Here is a 24462-nt window from a genome sequence, read left to right on the forward strand (position 1 = left end):
TCTATGATAACATACCTTTATGTCAGAGTAATCCCCTTTTTCCAGACCCCTGGGGCATAATCTCGCACCAGAACTTGAGACCACTGAACCCCTCATTGTTATCTTTTCTCCACATACCATGATTATGTACTGTAAGTGTGCCATTATCCTGAACCCACCAATGTAAAAGAAGTATTTGAGTCTCTGATATACTTTTTATCCAATCTCGGAGATTTCCTCTTTCTGAGTTCTACCATCTCCCTCATCACCAATGGATTTCATATAACCCCTTTACATTTTCTCCTTTGATTCTGATGAATAAAATAAATGGTAAAAGTGCCATTTTTCAGGAACATTTTCTCAATCTGATGAGAGATTTTGTTTCCTGGCAATTGTCGGTTTGGCTCAAATAAACTCATAAAAATTCGGGACCTTCTTAAAACACCGCGGGACAAATTGTTAAAAATCGGAACTGTCCTGCCAAAAGCGGGACATCTGGTCACCTTACCATACTGTGACAGTATTAGAATAAACACTCATATGATTCAACCCAGTCTCTGCTTAATTGGATCAAGTAGTGATAGGCAGCCGGCATCCATTGGTCCCAGCCCAAAACCATTGGTGGTTCAGTTTCAAAACCATGACCTGATCAGCATGGCTCAGTGGTTGGATGTCGACCTATGAACCAGGAAGTCACTGCTCAATTCCCAGTCAGGGCACAGGTTGCAGTCTCAATCTCCAGTGGGGGACATGCAGGAGGCAGCTGATCAATGATTCTCATCATTGATATTTCTCTCTCCCTTTTTCTTCCTCTCTGAAATCAATAATATATTAAAAGAAAAAGATAACCATGACCACCTCTCCCTCCCCTCACACTCTTCTCCCAATATAAATTTAAGCAGCATTGAAACGTTTCAGAAGCTTTAAAAATAGCAATTCCTTTATCCTTTCTCATCTAAATTAGGGTCTCGGGTGGGGTCTTTTTAAAAGCTCACCAGATATAATTTTAATATGCATTGTGGGTGGAACCAACTGAACTAGAATTTATTGGATAATAGTATTTACTCATTTAGGGAAACAGTGAGATTTGGCCCTTTAACATTTAAATTTATTTTTACAAAAATAAGTGAAATCCCTAAGAAAGTGGGCACTAGTCCCAGTGATATCCTTGTTTTCCATTGGAGGCTGGAAGGCCAGCAGGACCTCATTCTAGTATTAAGCAATTAGGTAACAGCTTTCCTCCCCTATACCCTAGTTACTAGTATGTTAATCCACGTGTGCTAGAACCTGTTGAAATATTTCCTATCCCAAAAAGAAAGTTTTACAGTTTTGACAGTTTTCTTAAAAAGGATAACTATGAGCTTGAAAAAAATAATTTTTTAAGCGAATTGCAGAAATGTTCTTGATGTAAGAGCATCTCCTTTCCATTTTAAGGATGAAATGTGGACAACTGAACCCAAATTAGTCTATGGACTATTTACATAACTAGGTAACTTAGAAAACTACAATTACACTAGACTTGCTTGGAAGTCTCCTTTTTCAAAAAGTCTCTACTAAATGACACCAGCCATCCTTTTAGGACCCAGCAGAAGCGCAGGTGTTCTCTAGCCCGAGGACACATGGGAGGCCGGTTGGACCAGCCTCCGCCGCGGTTCCTCTCTTCCAGGGTATTTGCCGTCATTCACGCCTCCGTCAAAATTGCTGATGCACGCCCCTCCACCCCCCGATCTCCACCCTACACCAACTTTGTGAGGAGAACCCAATTTGATCCCCACTTCCAGCCCTAAACGAGCTTCCACTCAGGCACACATGGAACTTGTCTTTTCCGGTACCTCTCATTCCTCTTCCGGGTCAGGCCAGCCCGGCCTGGGTTCCGGTCTTGCGCACTAGGCTCCGAGCGCGAGGCCGGCGGCCCCGTTGCCATGGGAGCGGGTGGTGGGGAGCTAGTGGGACTACGCGGGGCTGGACCTTCGGGGCTACAGAATGGGCTGAGGCGGTGGCGGCTGCCCGGACGAGGCCGTCTGCCGGGCGTGGGGTGCGACACCGATCCGGTACCCTAAGATATCTGCTTTGTGGAGTGGGCAGGGTCGATGTTTTCTTGAGTTCCGGGGACTGGCCTGCGGGCCACTGCAGTATTGCGGTACCTCCTATTTGACGGGCGTGACCGGAAGTGTGAGGGTAACCCTCCGCCCCCGGGGATTGTGACGTGCAGTGAAGGAATCCTAATACTTAGTGTTGACGGGAATGACCGAGGCAGCAGGAGGCTCCTGAGGGCTGGAGCCCCACAAGTACACCTGACTGTCGGGCTGGCAGTTTCCAAAGACAAACGGTGTCTGTGGAAAAGATTCCTTTTTTTTTTCTTCTATGTTTCTGTATTTTAAAGTATGGGTTTATTATGGAACTGCATTATCCAACTTCAATAAATATTATTAAAATGTTTAACATTTTCTTTATTTCTGTGAAGAAGCAGGGCTTAAGAATGGATAAGTATGAAACTCTTGGAAAAGTGGGAGAAGGAAGTTATGGAACAGTCATGAAGTGTAAACATAAGGATACCGGGCAGATAGTGGCCATTAAGATATTTTATGAGACACCAGAAAAATCTGTCAACAAAATTGCATCGAGAGAAATAAAGTTTCTAAAGGTTTGCTTCTTTTGCCTTAATTGCTCTTTAAATTGAGAGAGAAATAGTTATGGAAAAAAAACTAAAGAATATATCGGTTAACACATGTATTAGGACAGGTGATAGAAAAACAAATGTGATACCCTATCCGTAGTCGGCAAACTGCGGCTCGCGAGCCACATGTGGCTCTTTGGCCCCTTGAGTGTGGCTCTTCCACAAAATACCACGGCTTGGGCGAGTCTATTTTGAAGAAGTGGTGTTAGAAGAAGTTTAAGTTTAAAAAAATTGGCTCTCAAAAGAAATTTCAACCATTGTACTTGTTGATATTTGGCTCTGTTGACTAATGCATCTGCCGACCACTGCCCTACCTAATTGTCCACATTTGGTCATTTTATAGTGATACAAGATCTTATGTATACTATAACTAAAGTTATACCAAATATTGTGAAATAATTATTCTGAAATATCCAGATATATTATTCATAAAAATGTGTACTTTGTGCAAGACATTGTGCCATATGCTAAGACTATAATGAGGTAAAGACAGTACCTGCTCTTCAGGCCTTTTATTATTTAATCAGAGAGACAGGAGGACATATAATACTGAATAAAAAGTGGCTCATAAGAAGTGCCAAGTGATTAACACCAAGTCCTGTAGGGCAGTGATGGTTTCTTGGAAGAAATTGGGACATGACTTTAGCTTTAAATGATGCATAGGATTTATGTAAGAGGGAGAAACTGTTGTATAATACCGTAGGTTAGTGGAACAGCATACGCTCAGAGAGGCTAAAGCAGGACAAGGATAAAGAGCAGAGTGGAACACGAGCCAGTTTGGCTCAGTGGATGGAGCCTCAGCCTGAAGACTGAAGGGTTCCAGGTTTGATTCTGGTCAGGGCATGTACCTCGGTTGTAGCCTCCTGACCTTGGTTGGGGGCATGCGGGAGGCAACCAATCAATGTGTCTCTCTTACATTGGTGTTTCTCTTTCCCTCTCCCTTCCACTCTCTCTAAAGATCAATGGAAAAAATATCCTCAGGTGAGCTTTAAAAAAAAGGAGCAGAGTGGAATGGACAAAGAGCAAAGGCATTAGCCCTGTAGAATTTTCTGTACCGAAATAGAGGTAGACTTAGAGAGGTAAGTTGGATGTAGGTTTTTAAGTATTTAAAAAATATATCTATTTTTATTGATTTCAGAGAGGAAGGGAAAGGGAGAGATAAAACATCGATGAGAGAGAATCATTGATCGGCAGCCTCCTGCTTGCCCCGGGCATGTACCCTTGAACAGAATCGAAGTTGGCACACTCTATTCACAGCCAAATCAGCCGGGGCAGTTTTTAAGTCTTGTCTTTTGGGCTAAGGAGTTAAAATTTGAATTTGTGAGAGGACAAAGGTTTTGAATTTAGAGTAAAGAAACTATAAATACAAATGTGGCACTATTTTTTTAGAAAAGATTGGAGGACTCCGAGAGTAACAATAGGGAGGCCTGTTATGTGAATTTAATTCAGGAATACTGGTAGATCTCATGAAGAACCCTACAGGATTATGGCAATTTGGTTGGAAAATAAAGTTAAAACATGATATACTGCAAAAGAAAACACAAAGATTTCTTTGAGGTTCAGTGAGTACTGCCATAGAAGTTTGAAACACCCCAAGAAACATAGTTTGGGAGCTAGTTCAGTTTTAGAAATTTGTTGAATTTGTCCTAGCCAGTTTGGCTCAGTGGAGAGAGCAGCAACCTGCAGACTTAAGGGCCCCGGGTTCTTTTCCAGTCAAGGGCACATTCCTTGGTTGCAGGTTTGATCCATTCAGGGCACTTTCGGAAGGCAACCAATCTATGTGTGTCTCTCATATTGATGTTTCTCTTTCTCTGTTTCTCCCCCTCCCTTCCACTCTCTCTTAAAAATCAATGGGGAAAATATCCTCAGGTGAGGATCAACACAAAACAGAAAGAAATGTTGTATTTAAAGTGACAGGAGTACATTTAAGTAAAGTTGGCCAGTGGGCTCTTAGAGATGGGGAACAATATCAGGAGAGATCAGGGCAGAAGATAGGATGACAGGTGAGCCTAGGGGAAAGTACTCCTGAGTGTAAAGAAAGGAGCATTAAGACCCCTCGGTGCTTGAATACAAAACTAGTGATTTAAGTTTATATGTATTTTATAAATTAGAATTTATCTAGATGCTTTAAGGTTTATGACTTTGACAACGTAGTCTAAATGTTTTGTTTAATGAAGAAAACAGATACTCTGTTTACTCATTTTATCTGACACAAAAGTAATATTATTCTATTTCTTTGTAAGTGTATATTAGGTATGGTGGATCAATTAAAAATAGAAGAAATATAGTAGGTGTCTGTGTATTGTTGGAACTGTTCTATTTCTTGACAATGAAAAGGAAAGTTAAAGTCAGTAAAGATGTTATAATTTTGTGTAAGATACCAGTCCTTATTCTGATGACCCAAAACATAATAATACTGTAAGGCAACTATTATGCACTGTAAGTGAGTAATCTGGTTAGAAGAAGACCTTTTCCCAGGTAATACCTTTCACTCTTTCTATTGCATTTAAGCTGATTGTTTTTTCTACTTAGTAATTTTTAAAAGTCAATAATGTCATGGCAAGAGCATAGGGATGAATTTGAATGTTATAGCTATTACAAATATTATGCAAACTATTTTGAAACAGCTTAACTATTTGTATTGGTTTATTTCTTATAGAATTTTTAATTTAACCTAATTCTACAAGAGATATTTCTTGGATTAGATAACAATTCCTAGTTTAAAAAGATAGTCATAATGACTTAATTTGAACTAAATTTTTATCTTTTAGAATTTCACTAAATAAATGACAGTAATTAGTGAAAATATCTGTATAAAAGTTGTCTAGTAATGAAGGAAAATAAACAGCTTGAAAAGGGGTAAGGGCTCATTTCTAGGGGTTTCATGATTTATTTGAGAGTGTACCTGATTCCTCATCCCTGGGGATCTTCCCTAATGATTATTAATTTCCATTAACCCTTCGCTGCTTTTGCCTTTAAAATAAAGACTGGATAGAAAACCCATAATTTTCCTTAGTTGAAAGATTAATGTCCAAAAGCAGTCATTTCTTTTTGCTACTGCCAGCATGCTGTTGCAGTAGCACTCTGGCATCTTGCTCACAAGGAAAATTGGGAGCAAAAGTAGGAAAGGCATCTGACTTTGTATTTTGACAGGTTTTTCTATTAGTCACATTTTAAGGTCTGGTTTACATATTAATACATGTAAGCAGAGAAATTGCTAATATCCCCTCAGAACAAAGGCAAATAATTTTTATAAAGTATATTTTTCTAATTAATCTAACATTGAAAATATACCCCATAGTTTTTAGCCAAATAAATATTTTTGGTCATTTGAAAAAGTTAAATATCTCAGAGTTTATTGTAATTAAATCAATGTGTTACAAAATAGAATAAGCAGCATAAAATATTAAAATGTCATTCCTTTTTTAAGCTCATGCATACCATTTTTTATATTTTAAAATTATTATACCAGTCTGAAAAGATGTCTTATTGCTTAATAAAATAATAGACTATTATTTTATTCAAATAGAATAGCATAATGCTTAATGGGCTAGAACAAAAATGTACACACAAATAATGGTATATTTATGTAACATCCTTATGGCTATAAATAGGTATTTCACATATCTGACAGTTTCTAGATATTCTGATACTCTTTTGTTACAGTGTGATTAGTTTATAATGTCCCTCCTGGAACTTAGATTTTACTCTCAAGAGTTTAGGATCAAACTCAAAGAATAATTTATACACATTCAGATCACATACTCAGTAGCATTGAACACAATGCTCATTTGAAAATATAGGGACCTTTTAAATTTCAGATGTTAAATTTAACCACAAATCAAGTTAAAAGATAGAAGATATCTCTTAGCAGCATACCAAGTTGCATTATAATACATTAAATTATTTTATTAAAAAATCAAGCAAATGTTACTTTGAAGTAAAGCTATACATTTCCCTTTGTTCTATAAATATTATGAAATAGATTAACATTTTCTTAAAATTGGAATATAAGCAAATCATTTGGGAATTTTCTGTTGAAATGCATGGAGAAAAGAAGCTGAGAATATTTCTGCTTCATTTAAAAATGATATCGTTGTTATATGTATAAATTATTGTGCATGAAATAATTTATTAAAATATGTTTCTTTGTCAATAGCAATTTCATCATGAAAACCTGGTCAATCTGATTGAAGTTATTAGACAGAAAAAGAAAATTCATTTGGTATTTGAATTTATTGATCACACTATATTAGATGAGTTACAACATTATTGTCATGGACTAGAGAGTAAACGACTTAGAAAATACCTCTTCCAAATCATTCGAGCAATTGAATATCTTCACAATAATAACGTAAGTGCTGCAGAATAAGCCAAACTATAAAATGTATATGAATGATAAGTGCCCTTTAAATATTGTTCTGTTTTGACTGTTGAACCTCAGAGGGAAGGCAGGGGAGTGTGGGTAGATAGAGATCAACCAATGAACTTCACTGAGCTTCATTTTCTTTATCTGTGAAATGATACTATAGTACCTCACAGGTTTTTTTGTAAAGATCAAATTAGGTAGTAGGTATAAAGTGTTTAGCACTGTATCAGAGTCAGGAATAGTCATGTTATCTGTAGTCCTATACTGCCTTGTAGACTTTAAAATGTTTTTTGAAAAAGGGAAAAAACAGTATGGGCTAGACTGAGAGTAGAAGACTTCGAAGAAGAGCTGAAACTAATGTAAGTACAGTTTTGAACTGTAACTGAAAAAGAAAATATATTCAGATGAAAAACCACTATAATAGAGGAAAGTCTGGGCAGGGGACATCAGAGAGTGGCAATAAGTGCACTTACAAAGATAGGAAAAGGGAGCTAAGATTGCACAAGTACCCAGGCAAGAGGTTTGCCAGAAGCTTGAAATTCATCCTGAGGAGTTGTGGAAGTAAAAATAGATCAATGTAGTTGTATAGATGGTACCTTTAAGATGGCCCTAACATATTACCCTAGGTTAATTTTTTTGGCCATTTGTGGAGGAAGACGAAGGCAGAAGAGCCAACACCAAAGACATAGCAATTAAGTTATATAAACAAAGAAAAATCCCAGATTTCTGTCACTGAGATGTCTCCACTTGTGCTATGATACTTTTCCAGTGATGAGAACACACTTCATTGATTTGATAAAGTTTTAAAATGCCTTATTTGTTTTAAACAATGTACTGGGCATGGTAATATAGCTTAAACAAGACATATATCTTGCCCTCATGGAGCTTACAAGTCTGGTGGGAGTTATAAATAAATAGGCAATTAATAATATAGTCTGACAAATATTGTAATGGGTAAGTGCAGAATGATGTGAGAACAAATGGAAGGAACATCTAATATAAACATCACAAATGCATAGATTACACAAATCCTGAAAAACTGGGAAACTAATATTCTAGGGAAAGAAGTTGTAGCCCTAGCCAGTTTGGCTCAGTTGATAGAGCATTGGCCTGCAGACTTGAAGGGTCTCAGGTTTGATTCTGGTCAAGGGCATATTCACAGGTTGCGGGCTCGATCCCCAATCATTGATATTTTTATCTCTTCCTCTCCCTTCCTCTCTTAAATAATAATAATAAAAAATTAAAAAGAGGTTGTAGAAAGTTGAGAAGGTGGGTAGGGTTCAAACCCTACAAGGCTTTATAAGCCATTTTAAGGAGTTACAAATTTGTCATGTGGGGTGGGACATCCTTAAAAGATGTTAAACAGAGAAGTGACTATCACACATGATTTTAAAGTAATACTGTGACTTCATTGTGGATAGGGAATCAGAATGAATGCAGGGAGACTAGTTACTAGTGTAATTTTCAGTGAGAGAGCTGAGGGGACTTGAATTAGAGAGAGAGATTTAGGTAGGTTAAGAGTATATGGGAACTGAGGAAGAAAAATGGTTTCTGGCTTGACCCATTTGCTTAGTGAAGTTAGTTCCCTTCACTAAGCAAAAGCAGTATTGAGAACAAATAGCTTTGGGGGCAATGGTGCATTTAGTTTTGGATTTGTTGAGTGGGACTTCTTATGGAATTCCACTCCTTATGGAAACCAGGAGAGATATCTAGAAATAAAAATTAGACATAGAAAGTTGGAAATCATCAGTATATGGATAGTTAATAAAGTTATAAAAGTAGATGAGGTGGAGATGGAAAAGCCAGTAGTTGGGAAGAAGCCCAAGAGAGTATGGTGTCCCCATAACCAAGTGAAGAAAGTGCCCCCCCCCAAAAAAAAGTAAATGAGATTTCCCAGGAAGCATGATGTATGAGAAGAGAAAACCGAAGATCAGAACCTGCATCTAAGGGACAAATAGAGAGAGAATTGTAACAGAGATAGAAGGAGCCTGGAAGAATTTAGGTCCTAGAAATCAAGAATGAAGGTATGGTTGCCAACATTTTTACACTAAGATATAAAGTAAGATAATGTATTGAGGAGTGTTGGTTGGACTAGCAACAATTAAGTTTGATGCTGGCTCAGGCAGTTTAATGAAACATTTCAGCAGAAGACAGATTTCATTACTTTGAGTAGTAAATGATCATAAAGTGAAGAATGAGTAGAGATGATGTCAGCAAGAGATTTATTGTGAAGAAAATGAGAGAAATGGTAGTACTTGGAATGTGACATGGGGTTAAAGGAAAGTTAAACTTCTTTCAAGTTCTTTTGATTACTTTTCTTTTTAGGAATGTGATTTACCTTTTTAGTATTATACTTGTATGGTTTTTTTGTTTGTTTGTTTTTGTTTTTGTTTTGCTCCCTGTCATTTTGAGATAATGTGTGAGGCAAGAATCGAAAATGTATAACTTCAGCTTTTGCATTGTGTGGTTAATCCTTTGCATGGGGTAAGAAAATACCTTTACTGCCTTAATTAGCTAGATTTTCTCTGTATAATTTTTGAGAGCTTCTCTAGATAATGAAATCCCATTTTAATGTATTGCATCTTCTGTTTGTTTTTTAGATCATTCATCGAGATATAAAACCTGAGAATATTTTAGTATCCCAGACAGGAATTATTAAACTCTGTGATTTCGGATTTGCACGAACGCTAGCAGGTCCTGGGGATATTTATACTGACTATGTAGCCACCCGCTGGTATAGAGCTCCAGAATTAGTATTAAAAGATACCTCTTATGGAAAGTAAGTATATTTTAGTATCTTGCCTGGCCTTTCCCATTCACCTTCTTTTTTTTTTTTTAACTGTGGTGAATTTGTCACCCCTACTACTGACACGCTCAGCCTTCTGCATCTGAGTTGGATTTAAGAAAGGGATACCTCTACATAGAACAGAGAGGTCTATAGGCACCTGCCATGCTGGCTATTGATGTTACCATGCTTGCCCTCTGGAGCTAAGTAGCCCAAACCCCAGAAGACCTATGCAGAATATCCCTCAGACTATATCCTTGGCAGAGTTGTCTTATCTGCTTATGTTTAGCCTCCACAGTATACAAAGGTTTTAAAATTATTTACCTCACTCTGCCAGTGTTACTATAGGACCTGACAAGTGTCCTATTTTCTGGAATATGGCACTCCCTTTGCAAAGATTGACAAATAATACTTTTTAAAATTATATTGTTCTGGATGCCTCAAAAGGTAGCCTGGTCTCAATTTATTGTGAAATAGTAGAAGCAGTACATGAAACAGCAATCTAATATACAAATAACGAATCTCAAAGTACATAAAGGGACCAAGTTGTACAACTAATACAATGAATGAAGAGGGATATTCTTGCATGCTTTTCCTAGAAACCATTATTCTATTCTGTTTTTATAGTAATATCTATTATATTTACTTAAATCCTCACCTGAGGATATGTTTTTATTGATCTGAGAAAGAGAGAAGGGAAAGGAGAGGAGAGAGAGAAAAACATTGGTGGCTTGCCTCTTGTACATGCCTCAAATGGGTATCAAATCCACAACTTGGGTATGTGCTCTCACTGGGAATCGAATCTGTTACCTTTTGGTATATAGGATGATGCTACAACCAACTGAGCCACACTAGCCAGGGAAATAATACCTAATATTAACGAGTACTTACTTTTTGCTAGAAACTGTTCTAAATGCTTTATATGCATTAAATCATTTAATTTTCATAATTCTATGATGAAGGTGCTACTATTGTCCTCCACATCCTATATAATAAAAAGCTAATATGCAATGGTCATCATGCCCTCATGCCATCACACGGTGATGTCATGATTCATCACCAGGAGTCTGTGTGCATAGCAGGTACACACAGGTGGATGGAGATTTGATGTTGCGTGTGTCATGCAGAGGAGGCGGGATCCCCAGCTATGGCCTACCTCTCTAGAGAAGTCCATCGAGAAGCCCCTGATAGGTGGGTAGGGCCTACCACTTTGGAGCGATCAATTACGGGGCTCCCACACTGTGAGAGGGCACAGGCCAGGCTGGGGAACCTCCCCCACAGTGGGCGAATTTCGTGCACCAGGCCTTTAGCTTTATATAAGAGGACACTGAAGCACAGAAAGGTAAACTAATTTACCTGAAGTCACTCCAAAGTACCTTTTCTACTGTACTTATCACTGATGCCTTACTCAAACTATCTCTCTGCTTCAATTACTTTATCTGTATATTGCAAATAGTAACAGGATCAGCTTCATGGAATTGTTCTGAGGTTTAAATGACTTAATGAATAAAACATTAAAATATAGTAAATTCTCAATGAATGTAGCTTCCATCAAATCTATGTCCCAGTTTTATTCTCTCTTCATGATGTAGCTTAAATTCCTTTTCTGATACATCCCCATTCCTTATTCCTTGACCCCAAATCATATCCCTTTCTAAACCTTCATGTACATTGTAAGTTTTGTGCCAGTTAATATTTAATGTGACCTCGTTCTACTCTAATTATTATTCTTTAAAATAAGTTTCTTGCAGATAAGAATAATCTCTGTACTTCACAGAGCCAGCATTGCTTCCGTGTACATGGCAAGTTTGGATTCTGTGAGGCTTCATTCACATTGTATTTAAAATAAATTTGTTCATGAGAGTTTTTTAAAATCTTTTTATTGTAAAACAAAATACAGATATCAGAAAACTTCACACAACAAATGTATAGCTCTACCACTAGATCAAAGAATAAAATTTTGTTGGCCACCTCAGAAGACCCTCCCTGGGCCCTATTCCAATTATAACATTTTCCCTTCCCCCCAAAGTAACCATGATATTGACTTTTATTTTAATTAGTTACTTTACATGTCTTTGTACTTTATACTTTTATTACCCAAAAGTATATTACTTAGTTTAATGTAGTCTTTTTTTAATCCTTAACTGAGGACATGTTTTTATTAATTTAGAGAGAGAAGAAGGGAAAGAGAGAGAGAGAGAGAGAAACATTGATGTGAGAGAAAACATCGATTGGTTGCCTCCCATAAGTGCTGTGAACAGGGATGGAACCCGCAACCTACATATGTGCCCTGACTGGGAATTGAACCAGCAACCTTTTGGTGTATAGGACAACGCTCCAATCAACTGAGCCACTGGTCCAGTGGGATTTATCCCAGAAACAAATGTTTGTTTGTTTGTTTGTTTGTTTGTTTGTTTAAATAGAGTGAGAGAAACATTGGTTTGTTGTTCTACTTATTTATGCATTCATTGGTTGCTTCTTGTATGTGCTTTCATTGGGGATTGAACCTGCAACATTGACCTATCAGGATGATGCTCTAACCAACTCAGCTACCCAGCCAGGGGAATCTAGTCTTTTTTTATGTCACTTTTTTTGAGATATGATTTGCATATCATAAAATTTACTCATTTAAAGTGTACAATTCAGTGATTTTAGTATATTTACAGACTTGTGCAACTATCACCACAATCAATTTTAGAACATTTTCATCACCTCAAAAAGAAACCTTGTACCCATTAGCAGTCACTCCCCATTTCCTCCCAACTGTTCTAGGCCCTAGCAATCTACTTTCATTCTCTATGAACTTGCTTGGTCTAGACATTTAATATAAATGGAATTATGCAATACCTGGTCCTTTAAGACTTTTTTTTCACTTAGCATAATGTTTTCAAGGTTCCTGTGTGTCATAGCATGTATCAGACTTAATTTCTTTAAGTCTTGATTACTGTAACTTTACAGTAAGTTTCAAAATGAGATCTTGTCTCTCTTCTGACTTTGTTATTCTTCAACATTGTGTTGGCTATTCTAGGTCTATTGCCTTTCCATATAAATTTTATAATCAATTTATTGATATACACATTGGATTTTGATTGGGGTTGCATCGAATCTATAGAGCCAGTTGGGAAACATGGAATATCTCTCCATTTATTTATAACTTCTTTGATTTCTTTAATGAACTTGTTTTTTTCACTTGAGAGTTTATCTAAGAGATCATTTTATATTAGCACACATTTAGACCTATATCATCCTTTTTAATAGCTGAATAATATTTCATTGTGTGGTTGTACAAAATTTTATATATCCATTTCTGTATGGATGGACATTTAGGTAGTTTCCAATATTTTCTACCACAAACAGTGTTGCTGTGAAATTTTATCATTTATCTTTGTGTACATGTGCAAGTAAATTATTTTTTAGCCACCGCTTTATTCCCAATAGCTAACCTACAGAATGTATATTTATAGGTAGATTGCTAAAATAAAATTTGCAAATCCATTCAGTAAAATTTTTATTGAAAATTTCTATTTTTTCCAATGCATGAGAAATAATAAATCTTCTTTATGGATAAAGAACAAAAAAAGTAAGTTCTATGCAGTCAAATGCAGATGGGACTTACATTTTGAGCCAGGGGAGTCATGGCAGAAATGCAGGCCAGAGGACTGAGAGATGATTCCATAGAAAGTACTTCGACAGGGAACAGTTGTTTGTCCTGTAAAGAGATTGAACTCAATCACATTTTTAAACTCGTCATTTTAAATAATCTCAACTTGTCCATTCCCTAGCGTTGTTCTTTTTCCTTTATAGCTTGCCATGCAGTACCAGGAAGTGGATTTCCTGAGGAACTGAGTTAAGTTCCATCTCCTTTTCTTCTTACGCTATTGAGTCTTGCAACTGGCAGTGGAGGGAAGTAAAATAGACAGTGTCTGGTGCCTTATCCACCCCTCATATGTTCTATTTGAAGTTTAGTTGTGTGTGTTTTTTTGACTCATCAGTAATAGGATATAAAATGTGGGTAAGTTATTACAGTTTTTAAAAAAAACATAATTTCCCCTTTACATTTGTTAACCCTGTTAGAAATAAGACAAGACCCAAACCAGGGGTCCTGGCAGAATTCAAAGGATACTCATGAGCCAGATAACTGCAGAAATAAAGATATTTGCCTTGCTATCAGGCTCACGAGTAAATTTTAAAAATAAATTTCTAGGAATAAAGTAATTTGGTCAAATGTATATACGTTTTTATCTTGGTAGCTTTTCCCAATTTTCCCTCCAAGAAATTGTGTGTTTATATTCCTAGAACAGTACATGGGAGTGTTTATTTTCCATAGCCTCACCAACAGTTATCAATCTTATAATTTTTAATCAGTTGTATCAGTAAAAAAATAGAGCTCATTGTAGTGTTTATTTATATCTCTTTCTGAATGTGACAAGATTTTTAGTTTTTAGTTTTTTTATTTTTATTTTTTTTAAATATATTTTATTGATTTTTTTACAGAGAGGAAGAGAGAGGAATAGAGAGTTAGAAACATCGATGAGAGAGAATCATCAATCAGCTGCCTCTTGCACACTCCCTACTGGGGATGTGCCCGCAACCCAGGTACATGCCCTTGACCGGAATCGAACCCGGGACCTTTCAGTCCGCAGACCAACGCTCTACCACTGAGCCAAACCGGTTTCGGCTAGTTTTTACTTTTTAAATACAAGATGATTTTATTATCTAATTCTAATTCATAACCATTTATATACTAGTATATAAAAGCCCAGTGACTGGAATAGCAGAACAACCAGAATAACCAGATTGACTGGTAGCTATAGTACACTGTGGCAGCCAACCAGCCTGATCTGGACCCAGATTGGCCCACCCCTGCCAGCCCCCCCCCAATAGCCTCCCAATACCTTAATCAGGGGTGGGACCAGCCAGCAACTGCCTGTGGCCCCTCCCCCCTGCTGGCCTGGCCTGATGGGCCTCCCTTGGGGAGGCCAGCTGGACCCCACCCATGTACAAATTCATGCACCAGGCCTCTAGTTTATCATAATGTTATGTATAAGCATTTTAAACAATTTTAGAATTAGTTACTTTTTATCTGGACTGCTACATAACTTCTCATGCAGTTTAAATATAATCTATTTAGTGATATTAGTAAAAAGTGATAATATTTAATGTATATACTAAAGTTGCTATATGCTATTACAGTGAATTTTAAAAATGATATCACTTATCTACTCTTTTTTCTTTGTCCCTAACATTATTTTAAAAGTTGTTTTTAGAAAAGATATCTTATGTATTTCTCTATGAAAAAGTGGTTGGTTCTTATCTGTTTCAGACCTGTGGATATCTGGGCTTTGGGCTGTATGATCATTGAGATGGCCACTGGAAATCCCTTTCTTCCTAGCAGCTCTGATTTGGATTTACTTCATAAAATTGTTTTAAAAGTAGGTAGGTAGATATTATTTATATGTACTGTTAAATGCCTAAAATAAGTACTTCCAGATCAAATTTGCTTGATTTTCAAATTTAGTTTTCTCACTATAAGAACCGGGAAGCATATTCTTTTGATAGATGCAACAGATGCATGCCTTGAGCTGTTAAAAAAAAAAAAAAAAAAAAAAAAAAAAAAAAAAAAGAGTAGAAAATTCTCCTCTGTTATTACAAATAATATTTTTTGCCAGGATGCAAATAGGTAAGCCATATGTTGATGTTGTTGTTAAGAAAAATAGTACAATAGGAATCTTCTTCAATTTGTTAGAATATTGTTTAAAATTTTTGGCCTCTATAAAGATTTGCATATCTTGCTATGCCTGCGTAGTTTAGTAGTTGAGCATCGATCCAATGAACCAGGAGGTTATGGTTCCGGGTCAGAGTACATGCCCAGGTTGTGGGTTCAGTCCCCAGTGTGGGGCATGCAAAAGGCAGCTGATCATTCATGTTTCTATCTTTCTCTGAAATTTAAAATAAAGAAATAAAGATTTGCATATTTAAGACTTTTAAATAATAGATTTAATTTAGATGCTTTTTAAAAGCACTTGGAGATAGAAAGTCAATTATTTGCTGAGAAAACTTTTTTTAACTACACTAGATAACCAAATAGCTAAATAACTTATTCAAAAATATATTTAATGAAAGCTGAATTATTTGATTATCTGTTTGAACAACAAGCATTTTGATGGATATCCTTGCTCATGAATTTTCAAAAATCTCATATATATATGTATATATATATATATATATATATATATATATATATATATATATATATTTATGAATGAGACAGCTGGATGAGCCCTTTTTGTGGTAGGGAAGCTATACATAAACATGTAATTACAAGATCATGAGAAAGGTTCTGTGAACAACTATAAAAACCATGAAATATGGATAAATATTGATTAAAGATATAGTTCAGAGCCTTAAAACATCACACTTTTTTGTGTCATCTTTAATGTACTGAGATTAATGAGATTAATGTTAGAAGCAACCTTAGAGATGATGGGATCCATTTTGTCTTTTACAGATGAGGAAACCAAGGCAAAGAGAGGGAGGAGAGTTGCCCAAGGTCACAGAACTAGTTGCATAGCCAAACTGGTACTAACTAGAAATTAGCTCTCTCCACTCCTATTTATAGTTCTACTACTACTCTATAGCCTTGTTTTTTCTTTGCAATATCTAAATAATTTTAATATGTTAGCTTTTCTGAGTTAGGCTTTTTTGATTAACAGTTGCTAGTTAATCCATTTAGATACTCATATGAAAATATGTAAAAGTTTGGATTTGTCTTTCCTGATAGCATTACATATTATGTATTTTATTTTGTTAAAAGAAAACTAACCTGGTCATTTTACTTTCTGTACTGTCTATGTGCTATCAACAGATTACTGGGGAAACTTTAACTTTTGTGCTATATTCAGATAGTTCCTTGTTCAACTTAAAAACCACTGTATCTTAGTGGTTTGAGTATTGGCCTGCGCACCAAAGGGTCTTGGGTTCAGTGTGTGCAAAGGGATATGCCTGGGTTGCAGGTTCAATCCCTGGTTGAGGTGTGTGCAGGAGCAACCAATGTGTGTCTCTCACATTGATGATGCCTGTCTGTCTGTCTCTCTCCCCCTTCCTCTTTCTCTCTCTCTCCCCTTCCCTTCCTTACTCTTTCTAAAAATAAGTTGAAAAAATGTCCTCTGGTGAGGATTAACAAACAAAACAAAGCAAAGCAAAACAAAAAGTAAAATAATTAAAATAACATAATTGTTATTATCTCTTTTTAGTAACATAATAAAGAGCACATAGCAATTTGATTATTTTGATTTAGACTAATTTCTGTGTTTTCTTATATATTTTTCTCTTTTTAGGCAATTTGACACCTCACTTGCAGAATTTCTTTTCCAAGAGTCCTATTTTTGCAGGGGTGGTCCTTCCTCAAGTTCAACACCCCAAGAATGCAAGAAAAAAATACCCAAAGCTAAATGGATTGTTAGCAGAAATAGTTCATGTATGTTATGAGATTAAGGACTTGTTTCTGGGAAATTTGCATAAATTATAATACAGTTTTAGGATATTACTTCAATGAAATTCGAAAAGGATTCATAAAAGTAATTGTATCTGTTAAAAGTTACTATATTCCTGTCTTTGTGTTTAGCTCAGAGAAAGTAAAATTCCTGGACTATTAGAACTGAAAGCCACCTAGGATAATCATGTTTATTATTTTTAGTTTATCCCAATTTTAATGATAATTATGGATACTAGAAATATTCTAAGGACTTACCATCTTTTAATTATAACCATCTTTTAATACCCAAGTTAGGGATCTATTCTATGTACAGTGGTATTCTAAGATATCTACATGGCTTTGGCAGCTGCAGTTGTAATATTGTTTGAGGACACACCAATGCCAAAATGCAACTTGAATTGGAGGGAAAAATTTTATAGCACTTTTAAATTATTTTAAATTTTAAATTTTGTTTCAAAGTAGGTAATAAGTATACCAATACACTCACTGCAAAGTTCAAAAGGTAAAAGAGTTTAATGTGAAAATTAACTTCCTACTAATTTCTTTTATCCAGCCAATTTTCTTTCCCAGCATCAACTAAGGTACTTTATTCCTAAAGTATAGCTCTTTTTTAAAAAAGGTGGTTATCTAAATTTCAAAGCAAGTACAATGCAGTGTTTATAAAAAGGGACTCTGGAATCACATAAACTACATTTAAAACCCAGCTCTATCACTAATTAGCTATGTAACCTTGGGCAAGTCATTTAATCTCTGTGCCTCAGTTTACTAGGCTATAAAACATTAACTATTTATTTTCTGGGGCTAGAGGATTAAATGAGGTAATAGTGGCAATGTTTTGAGCATAGGGCCTTGAATAAGCTATCAACAATGTTAATATTGTTGTTGCTGTTATTTAGATAAACTTAAACATATGTGATATCTAAAGACTATTCTTGAAGGAAAAAAATATTTTATTGGTACCTGAAGACTAGAATTTATTAAGGATCAGATTTGTTTACTACATTTTCAGTTTAATTTCTTTTTTTAATTCATAGTTTTAATTATACACAAAATATATAATGATTATAGAAAAAGTAGAAAATACATGATAAAAAAGAGAAGTTAAGATTTTTCTAACTCCCATAATCCAGGAAAATATTACTATTAACATTTTGGTTTATATACTTACAGACTGCCCAACAAATATATGCTTAGAAATTTATGCTTTTTAAGTGCTGCCTTTGGCTACAGACCTGATACATGTAAACCTCGGCTCTATCAGTTTCCAGTCATGGGAGTTGCGGTACAATGGGAAATATATACAGTCATAGCCACATAACATTTTGGTCAACTACAGACTGCATATATGGTGATCCATTAGGATTGTAGTGGTGCTGAAAAACTAGATTGTTAACCTAGCTGAAAAATGCCTACTGATGTTATAGTCATTATAAGGCCAGATCATAGCACAACTCATTATTCATGTGGTTGTGGTGATATTGGTGTAAACAAACTTACTGAGCTGCCAGTTGTTTAAAAGTATAGCATATACAATTATGTTCAGTACATAATACTTGATAATAAATGACGAAATTACTGGTTTATGTAAAAAAATAGAAATTTAAGCTTTTTAAAAGGTATCATACTTTACACACTATTATGTAACCTGTTTATCTTCACTTAGCATTATATTATAAACATATTACCACATTAGCAAATATGGAACTACATCATAATTTTCTGTAGTTGCATAGTGTTTTATTGTATGACTATACCATAGTTTATTTAGTTGATCTTGCAATTTTGGACATTTGTTTTCAGCTACAATGAACATCTTTTATATCTGTCTTTCTGAATTTGCTTTGTTTTTGTTTAGGATAAATTTCTAAAGTGTGAGTAGTGGGTGAAGGGTTTATACTTTTTAGAATTTTTGTTGTATTTTGCTATTTTTTTCTCCAGAAAGATTTTACTGATTTATACTAAAGTTCTCTCATGTAGCATTGGATATAAATTCCCACTCTTAATCTACAATAGCATTAGATGTTCTAATTTTGAAAAACATTTACTGATTTAATAGACTAGAAATAATCTCTTTTTTTGGTGTTGTTAATCCTCACCTGAGGATGAGTGGAGGAGAAGGGGGAAGTGGAGTTAGAGATGGGGAGGTGGAGAAGAGAAAGAAAAAGAGGGGATCAAGCCTGCAATCCAGGTACGTGGGTAAATGCCCTTGACTGGGAATTGGACGCACAATCCTGCTGGTTTGACTCAGTGGATGTGGTGTCTGCCTGTGGATTGAAGGGTCCCAGGTTCAATTCAGGTCAGGGGCATGTACCTTGGTTGCGGGCACATCCCCTATAGGGGGTGTGCAGAAGGCAGCTGATCGATGTTTCCAACTCTCTTTCCCTCTCTTTTCCTCTCTGTAAAAAAATCAATAAAATATATTTTAAAAAACAAAACAAAACAAAAAAACGCAACCTTTTGGTGCATGGACCGGCACTCTAACAACTGAGGAACACAGGCCAGGGCTGTATGTTTAATTTTTTAATATATATATATATATATATATATATATATATATATATATATATATATATATATATATTTCAGAGAGGAAGGGAGAGGGAGAGAGATAGAAATATCAATGATGAGAGAGAATCATTGATCAGCTGCCTCCTGGACATCCTACCCTGGGGATAGAACCCACAACCTAGACAGATGCCTTGACTGGGAATTGAACTGTGACCTCCTGATTCATAGGTGGATGCTCAACTACTGAGCCACGCCAGCCGTATGTTTAATTTTTAAAGGAACTGCCTGTTTGTTTCTCAAAGTATCATATTTTACATTTTCCAAACCAGGGCATGTTTCTAAATTTTCTGAATTATACTTGTTTTTATTTTCTAGGCTTGTTTACAAATTGATCCTGCTGAGAGAATATCATCTGCTGATCTTTTGCATCATGAGTATTTTACTAGAGATGGATTTGTTGAAAAGTAAGCATTTTGAGTGAATGTAGACTTCTAAGTGTTTTATATTAGGAAATTTTACTAGCATGAAAATTACTACATAGGTTATTATTACACAACAGAAAAATCAATTTAGTGAAAACTTACTGAATTCCCATGCTGACTAGGTATATTGTAGACTTATAGGTGTCATAATAATAAAAATGATTTCAGTGCTCTCTTCAGCAGCACATACACTAAAATTGGAACAATACAGAGAAGATTAGCATGACCCCTGCGCAAGGATGACACAAAATTCATGAAGCATTACATATTTTAAAAAATATTTTAAAATATAATTGCAAGTGTTGGCGAGGTTGCGGAGAAAAAGGAACCCTCTTTCACTGCTGGTGGGAATGCAGACTGGTGCAACCACTGTGGAGAACAGTGTGGAGCTTCCTCAAAAAACTGAAAATGGAACTCCCATTTTACCCAGTAATCCCTCTCCTAGGAATATATCCCAAGAAACTAGAAACACCAATCAGAAAGGATATATGCACCCCTATGTTCATAGCAGCACAATCTACAATAGCTAGGATTTGGAAACAGCCTAGGTGCCCATCAGCAGATGATTTGATAAAAAAACAAACAAAAAACTATGGTATATCTACACAATGGAATATTATGCTGCCATAAAAAAGAAGGAATTCTCATCATTTGCAGCAACCTGGATGGAATTGGAGAACATCATGCTGAGTGAAATAAGCCAGTCAATGAAAGAGAAACACCACATGACCTCACTCATTTACGGATAATAAAGAACACTATAAACTGATGAACCAAAAGATAGATATAGAGTCAGTAAAGCAACAAGCAGACTGTCAAATTACAGTGGGGAGGGTAGGGAGATATGGGGAAGATAAGAGATAAACCGAAGGACTTGTATGCATGCATATAAGTACAACTAATGGACACAAAACTCTGGGGAGTGGGAGGGGGGGCACAATGGTATATGTACACAGATGATAATTTAATAAAAAAATGGGGGGAAAATAAAAATAATTGCAGTTAACATTAATTACACAGTTACTATATCCTAAGATGTGTGCTAAATTCTTCACAAACATTTGCAATGGTCATCATTGGCCAGAAATAACATTAAATAAATAATCAGTGATTTCTAATTTCTTTTTTCTCATTTGGACCTCTGACTCAGAATAGTCTGTTTTTTGCTATTCTGCTACCATCTCTGATCTATACATTAAAATTAAAATTATAACATAGAAAGTAAGAGCTTAGAAAATGTGTGGGTCGCCGAAACCGGTTTGGTTCAGTGGATAGAGTGTCGGCCTGCGGACTGAAGGGTCCTAGGTTTGATTCCAGTCAAGGGCGTGTACCTTGGTTGTGGGCACATCCCCAGTGGGGGGTGTGCAAGAGACAGCTGATGGATGATTCTCATCGATGTTTCTAGCTCTCTATCCCTCTCTCTTCCTTTCTATAAAAATCAATAAAATATATTTAAATAAATAAATAAGATTATAGCCCTTACTGGGAGAAGTTGACCTCCAGGCCAATTGACTGTGAGGACGAGCTGGGACTAAGGTGGGAAGGCTATTGTATAGGAAACACCCTTATGGAGCAGGACTTGCTTCAATGGGGCTTTGGTACTCACTGAGTCTGCCTCTTGAGTGTTGCTTGTGGATGTGTAGAGTTATACTGGTAATCTGCTGTGGCCTGAAACTGCACTGGCTATAGGGCCTCCTGGAAGGTGCAGTCAGACACTGCCTGGGGCCACCTGGCAGGAGCTACAAAGGGATCTTCAGATGGTTGCTATTTGTATTGAACTTGGAGGCCAAGGTGAGGCCCAGCTGTGAAGCAAGGCAGGCTGGTGCTAGTGCTGTTTCTTAGGCCCTTTACTGATAGGTTTGGGGCAAGCTGTCATCAGCTGCAGCTTTTTTGAGAGATTTTAGCAAAATCTGAAGCCTGAGCCATACAGGCCATTCATATGGAAAAGCTGCTGTAAAATAGCTTGGGTAGAGCTGCAAATTGGATGGAGCAGGGTCTCAGGGAATCCCCAGGGTGTGCTCCAGGCTAATGGAGAGTCAGACATGGCTTCCAGTCAGCCCTGAAACAGGGAGGTCCCAGCACAGGAATGATGACCCCTGTGAGCAAACCCATCTGGGAGAAAGCCAACCCTGAGTTTCTGCCCAGATGCTAGGTAATCCAGTTCCTCCCGGTATGTATCTGGGTCCCACTGGCACTGGAGCTCAGAAGAAGCAGAACCAGGTAAGTTTGTGTTCAGGCCCTTTAAGGGGAACACCTGGGATTCCAGTAGCCTCAGTCACAATCCCTACTGGTTTTTACAGCCTGTAGTTTTGGACACGTTCTTCCCAGCTCTGGAGCGTTGAGCTGGGGGTGTGGTGTGGGGCTGGGATCCCTTGCTCCTCATGGATAGCCTCATGATTTAAAAAATGGCACATGTGGGTGTCCTACCAGCCTTTTCCCTGCCTCTGCCCCTCTTACCAGTCTCAATGTGCTTTCTTCTTTACTTCTCTAGTTGTAGGACTTCTATTCAGCCAGCTTTCAGGCAGTTCTGAATGATACTTGTTCTGTATTTTAGTTGTAATTTTGATGTGCTTGTAGGAGGTGGCAAGTACAGGCAGTTACCTATATAGCCATCTTGGTTCTTGCTGTAAAAATATTATATAGTAAATTCCCATGGTAAAATTGAAAGATGGGTCTTTATCAGGAAGAAATTTGTATTAGGTAAATAAATATTGGGCTATTTGGGGCATGTATTCTTGATTACTTATTCTGTGGTTGAAATGTAAATTAATTGATTAAATGGTCTATTAAAGAAAATTATCTACATAAATAACAAGGTTATTGGTTAATATTGCTTGTTTTATCAGATTCATACCAGAACTAAGAGCTAAATTACTACAAGAAGCAAAAGTCAATTCATTCATAAAGTCAAAGGAGAATTCTAAAGAAAATGAACTTATGAAAGATGAAAGAAAAACAATGTATACTGATACAGTTCTACGTACTTCACTTTTGGGAAAGGTAAAAACTTTTTAGTCAGTGACATAGTTAAGCACACTAATAATAAAAATTACAGACTCAGATTTTGGATGTATCTATTCCAGGAAATGGAAAAAGAGAAAAAACCCAAGGAAGTAAAAACCAGAGTTATTAAAGGCAAAGGAGGAAAAATAGATACCTTAGAACCAAAAAAGACAGAGTATGAAAGTGGACATTGTCAATCAGATGCAATTGAAAATGCTCATACTGTGTCTCAAAATATAAAATCTGTAATCAATGAATCACCAAACCCTGCCAATCCCAGCACTAGCTCTATTGGCATGAAAGACAATCCACATGCTGGAGGTAATACGATGATGCCACCCATCAACCTAACTAGCAGTAATTTGATGGCTTCCAATCTCAATTTAAATCTCTCCCACTCCAATTCAAGGTGAGTTCTAACAAAAAAGAGACAGAAGGAAATGGACCTAAGTAATATAATGTTCCTATATAATAGTATTTCAAAGAATCAGATTTATAGTATATGTAAGCTGAATTTGAAGACCTATTGAAATTATAATCATACAATGGGCCATTACTGAGTCCTTATAAATACTGTAGAAGAAATTAACTTTGCTGGGCTATACAGAAGTTTAATTTCTCACTAGTCCTTTTTTTGGAAAAGCCTCAATTTTCCAACTAACAAACAAAAACTGAACAGAACACACACACACACACACACACACACACACACACACACAAAACCTTAGAAACATTTTTTCTCATTTGGAGAGAAAAAAAAGGTGATATGTCCTAAATCCTGGTATTGACTTGCCTTGGTATAACAAAGTAAGCTTTATTTCTGTATTAGAGCGAATTCTCTAAATGGAGAGAGAATGGTTGAGAATAACCTTTTATAGTCAAATAGTCTTTCAAGGTCAAATATTTTTAGAGGAAACCAACAAATTTGGCTAGTTTTAGCTACTAGTACAGATTGAGAGAATGGTGCATCAGTCTGTTAATCAAGGGCAGCGTGAGGGATGGCAGGGTCTGTCTAATAAGGCACCAGGGCCAGTTCTAAATTTAGGGAAACTAGATTCAATATCCCAAGCTGATCCTACCAGACTGATTTGGGCTATACACTGGAAAACTTAGTACTCTGCAGAGGTGGGCAAGCGGACTTGTCTAGGTGGATATGTCTATGCC

The 24462-nt window shown here is 36.4% G+C and overlaps 1 protein-coding gene across 1 annotated transcript in view; it reads left to right on the top strand.

The window, feature by feature from the left end:
- The first annotated feature begins 2426 nt into the window (after positions 1–2426).
- The window catches only part of CDKL3 (cyclin dependent kinase like 3), a 31643-nt gene continuing 9607 nt past the window's right edge, over positions 2427–24462 (top strand). The window contains exons 1-8 of the mRNA XM_084886635.1: positions 2427–2623; positions 6816–7010; positions 9626–9804; positions 15134–15246; positions 17148–17287; positions 20189–20277; positions 23142–23295; positions 23379–23707. Coding sequence (XP_084742761.1) covers positions 2459–2623; positions 6816–7010; positions 9626–9804; positions 15134–15246; positions 17148–17287; positions 20189–20277; positions 23142–23295; positions 23379–23707 — 1364 coding nt within the window. The 5' untranslated portion in view covers positions 2427–2458. The remainder of the gene's footprint in view (positions 2624–6815; positions 7011–9625; positions 9805–15133; positions 15247–17147; positions 17288–20188; positions 20278–23141; positions 23296–23378; positions 23708–24462) is intronic.

Source organism: Pipistrellus hanaki, assembly GCF_964339955.1.
Source record: "Pipistrellus hanaki genome assembly, chromosome: 5".
NCBI lineage: Eukaryota > Metazoa > Chordata > Mammalia > Chiroptera > Vespertilionidae > Pipistrellus > Pipistrellus hanaki.